The following is a 5,000-nucleotide window of genomic DNA, read 5'->3' as shown; positions in this document are numbered from 1 at the left end:
GTGTGTGTGTGTGTGTGTATGTGCGTGTGTGTGTGTGCACATCATTATCTCACCTTTAGAAAACTAATTACATAAACACTCACAATTATCTACGTGTAACACTTTCAAGACTTGTCAAAACAGAGATAAGCCTTATCTCTCTGGAGGACATATTACTTGCACAGGTGTTTAATGTGTGTGATTCACCATGGTCTTGGATCGCGCGTTGGACTAGTGATCGATAGCTATTTCCCTCCCGAAAGAGAGCTCAGAGCTCATATATGACCGATCTATTGGTAATGCTGTGACCTTGCACGTACAAACACACACACACACACACACACAACTCAGCGCCCACGAGAGTTGGAGTAACGACTCACAGCGCAGCGATACTGAAATTATTTCAGCCCTGGACGGGATTCGAACCCGGACCGCCGTAGTGGCGGCCGGGAACTCTAACCACTGCTTGTGTGTGTGTGTGTGTGTGTGTGTGTGTGTGTGTGTGTGTGTGTGTGTGTGTGTGTGTGTGTGTGTACGTCTTCATGTGCGTGCATGTGTGTTAGTGAATGTGTGTGCATGTACGTCTGTGCTCACGTATGTGTGTGTGTGCATGTGTGTATCCGTATGTATTTACCTAATTGTATCTTATGGGAAGGGAGCGTGTGTGTGTGTGTGTGTGTGTGTGCGTGCGTGCGTGTGTGTGTGTAATATCGATTCAAAGTTTGTACGCATGATCTTTGTTAGTTTGCTTTTGTTTTGTTTTGCTTAATATTTTGCTTTTCTTCACATTTGCTTACGTTTCGTTTATTTTGTTTTGCTTAATATTTAGCTTTTCTTCACATTTTGCTTACGTTTCGTTTATTATCGTTCATCTTTATGATAGTTTGGTAAATAATGAATTTGATTTACGGTATCTTTAAAGCATGGAGATTTTTGTTTGGTAAATAATGTTTGCCCAGATAATAAAGATGCCATTTTGAGGTATTTGATGCTAGTTGTACTGACAAAAATGCTCATGTGAATACGCGTGTGTGTACATGTACAAGTGTATATGTATTTGTATATCAAATAATTCCGACAATGGTCCCCGGACTCGAACCCGAGACTTGCGAGAAAGCAAAGCGGACGCTCTCGCAAGCCTGGGTTCGAATCCGGAGACGACTGTCGGAATTATTTGATTGACATCGCCGTCACTGGTGATTCTATTCAGGTATGTATGTATATATATATATATATATATATATATATATGTATATACTTTTAAGTTGTATAAAAGGCGACAACACACTTCTTTGATTTGCATTTTTTCTATTTTTGCAAAGGATTAAACAAGTATTAGAATGCTATCGCCTTTGATGCAACTCTATAAAATGAAATTTGCTTTCTTCTTTTACACACACATATATGTGCGTAAATATTTATATACCGTACATATATATAATTATTCATGGTATGTGTCAAACATTTCCTTTTGTAATATTTAACTGACGAGTGGACAGCAAACCTTATTTGCCAAACAAACTGCGGGAAAAGACGGTTATGATTTTGAGTCGTCAGTAACGGTACCAAACTCTTGCTTTGGGATATTTAATCCTTTCGCTGCTTATAGGCTTTCCCTTAACTGAATAAAATCGCTATAATGAGCATGATAGGAAATAGAATGGAAGAGAATTTTGACCGGTAATAACATGGATTCCGAAATTGAAATGTTGGAGATAATGTCATACTTCTTCGTGGACTTAGAAAAGGCGTTTGATTCGATTGCACAATAAAGATGATGTTTATGCTCGGGAAAATCTGTGTAGATAAAGATGATTTAAGACTAACAGAGAATGTGTACTGAGACCAAAGTGTCTTTTTAAGAACTGAAGAAAAAAAAAATGAGATTGAAAATAAAGAAGAATAAGAGAACAGGATGCGTCATGTCATTTGAACCATTTTCTTTATGTAGTCAGAAAGTTATGGAAGAGATAGATGGGCAGTTTGAGACATGCTAACGACACCGAACTACTGCTGGGGTAAAATTGCAACCAAGAATAAATGGATTATCTGTGAGCGGAGGAGGAATTGAAAAAAAGAACAAAAGAAAGGTCTGAAGTAATAGAAGCCACAAAAGAAAATTGGTTAAATAGAGCAATATCAATAGAATAAGGAGTGACACAAATTGTTAATTGATTTATTTTATTTTTATTTTTTTTTTGGGGGGGGAGGGGAGTGTAATATCTGGTGATGGAAGTAGTGACAAAAAGAAATTAATACAAGAATTTGTATTGCAAGAAAATAAATAAATAAATAATAAAAAAATACGGAAGGATAAGGAAGGTATTATTAAATATGAGCATAAATATCGACATAAGATTTCGTCTTGATATGTTTGATCGTGTGTTATTGCGTGGCTTCGACACGTGGAGACCAAAAGGACGAAGAAACTCGTTCCTGTGAAGATGTAGTTTCCGAGAAGAATGCTGAGGACGCAATGGACAGCAAAAATGGCCAAAAAAAGAAGTTCTCAGAAGTGCAACAGAGAGAAATGATAAAAAGAAGCAACTCTGGTATCCTAAGAGATATAATAAGGGCAAGAAAGAAAACTATTCTTTGTTTGGGGAAGACAGAAGGCGAAAGATGAAATTGATAAAGCAACGAAGGCAGAGTATATCGTTTGAGAGAAGCCGCAGTTTCTATTCAGTTGAAGAACGAATATTCTTACCTTTTCGCGACGAAGGGGATCTCCCAAGGTGAATAAAATCGCGTGACGGCATTCCGAAGAAATGACCGAAGTAGCACAAAGGGATTACCAACAAAGAGCATATACCGACAGGAGACCTTTTGGTCCAAAACTTGATTGGATGCTAGGAATAGTTAAACGAAGAAATAAACAAGCGAACCAAACAATTGACAGGCATTACATCATTATTGGATAGGTGTTTATCTAAATGAATCTTAGAACTTCGAACCGCTCTACATGGCACTGCCTCTGCAGGAAGTTTATTCCATTCACTGACTACATGTTTTGCGAAGTTGTTTCCACCCACATCCAAATTAAATATACGTCCTGGCAGCATAAGTAATGTGTAGCGAAAGGATTAAAATCTCGAATTGGATTACGCATATATATATATATATATATATATATATATATATATATATGTAAGTTTTGTATGTGTGTGTGTGACATAATCGGTGACGGGATTCGTGTTGTCAATATATGATGACTCCTATTTCATTCCTTTTCCTTTTTTGTGTTCTTATATATATTTTCTTCCTGTCCGCTGATGCTGGTGCCCTGGGTCCGTTGTATCCGCTGATGCCGATGCCCTGGGTCCGTTGTATTCGCTGCTGCTGATGCCCTGGGTCCGTTGTATCCGCTGATGCTGATGCCCTGGGTCCGTTGTATCCGCTGATGCCGATGCCCTGGGTCCGTTGTATCCGCTGATGCTGATGCCCTGGGTCCGTTGTATCCGCTGCTGATGGTGCCCTGGGTCCGTTGTACCCGCGTAGTCCGATCGTGGTCCAATCGCTTGTGGCCGCGGCGGTTCCTGCACCACGGAGAATCCGACCTTGCAGGTGCGGTAGCTAGTTAACAGTTAGTTAGCTAGTTGATCACAGCATGCCACACTGCACTTTCTACAACCCCCCCCCCCCCCCTCTGCAAAGTGTGTCTACCATAAACACCACCGCACGGGCTCAAACAAAGCCCAGGGGAGTGACATAAAAAAAAAAAAAAAAAAAAAAAAAAAAAAAAAATCTCTTCCCCCTCCCTCCTTCCTCCCACCTCGGTGAGGAACCTTAGGGGTGATCTTGTGCCCGGCGAGGCCGTAGATTTAGCCCTTATGAGCACGTGTGTCGCACTCTTCTCTTTGCGTGGTTTGTGTGTGTAATTCACCCGTATCCTGGATCACATGCTGGCTTGTGATCGAGATCCCATAGTTCGTATGTAGATCGACATCCCCACAGACACCCCGATGTCCTTGCTCAAGGGGGATATTAATAGTATGCAGTGTTAATGAAGTTGTCAAGCCTTGAATGGGGCTTGAACTCGGAGACCTCCACATGAGAGGTCAAGACACTGTTACACCAGCAAACTCTGTGTGTGTGTGTGTGTGTGTGTGTGTGTGTGTGTGTGTGTGTGTGCAATGAGTTATAATGATAGAAAGAGACCGATAGGAGACCTTTTAGTCCATTATGATGCATGATACACAATAAGAAAGTAAATAAATGAAGAAACAAACAAACAGGCTTCTTTGGTAAGTTACAATACATGATCGCCATAAGCCGTTCCACCTTTGTCACAAGAAGTTATATATATATATATATATATATATATATATATATATATATATATATATATATATATATATATATATATTCATTCTATGCTGGGAATTGTGGATTGTTCGATACATAGATAATCTTAGTTATTTGTGTATATAAGAAAGTGTATGTGAGCGTTTTAGTGTGTGGGATCCTTGAACAGTTATCTTTATGCGAGATGGGGATCTGCATTTGTCATACCGATGTGTAATTTTTCTGCACCTGTTTCTTTATCTTTTTTCTATTTTGTAAGTGATGGAGATCTGTTCATCTGTCATGTCCACGTGTAGTTTGTCCGCACTTGTCTTTTCCCCTCACGTTTGGTCTGTGGTCAATTGTCACCAGTCACGTGTGTGTTTTGTGGTACTTTTTTTCTGTCGCCTACCTGTACATCGTGGGTCGTCTGGTATGTGTTTGGATTTATTTTTACATGTGTACGAAATCGTATGCATAAAGTATGCACATTGAAACATGCATATGACTGTGGCCTTTTACGCAAACGACCGTGAGTTTCATATGGTCGACAATTTGATCCGAATGTGTTTCATATTTTTCCTAGTTATTGTGACAGGCACCAAGGTAGGTGCTCCTGGGTACAGCATTAGTTAAGCATATTTTCGTTTAAAAGCAATATTATTGCGCGCCCGCGTGTGTGTATGTGTGAAGGTTTTTTTTTTCTTTTTCATTCATTGTTTCTGCGAGGGATCAGG

At 39.6% G+C, this 5,000-nt stretch overlaps 1 protein-coding gene across 6 annotated transcripts in view; it reads left to right on the top strand.

Moving 5' to 3' along the window:
* Pgant5 (polypeptide N-acetylgalactosaminyltransferase 5) overlaps positions 1-5,000 on the top strand; it is a 606,191-nt gene that overhangs the window by 542,671 nt on the left and 58,520 nt on the right. For 5 of the 6 annotated variants that reach the window (XM_076211672.1, XM_076211671.1, XM_076211673.1 and 2 more), the window contains one exon: positions 3,478-3,543. The exons of the other annotated variant lie outside the window; for it this stretch is intronic. In XM_076211672.1, coding sequence (XP_076067787.1) covers positions 3,478-3,543 — 66 coding nt within the window. The remainder of the gene's footprint in view (positions 1-3,477; positions 3,544-5,000) is intronic. 6 annotated transcript variants of the gene reach the window in all.

The sequence above is a fragment of the Oratosquilla oratoria genome, chromosome 29 (genome assembly GCF_046742065.1).
Source record: "Oratosquilla oratoria isolate Oo_2021 chromosome 29, ASM4674206v1, whole genome shotgun sequence".
In the NCBI taxonomy this organism is placed as follows: Eukaryota; Metazoa; Arthropoda; class Malacostraca; order Stomatopoda; family Squillidae; genus Oratosquilla; species Oratosquilla oratoria.
The sequence above is the reverse complement of the archived record's forward strand: the minus strand, read 5'-3'. Positions and strand labels throughout refer to the sequence as shown.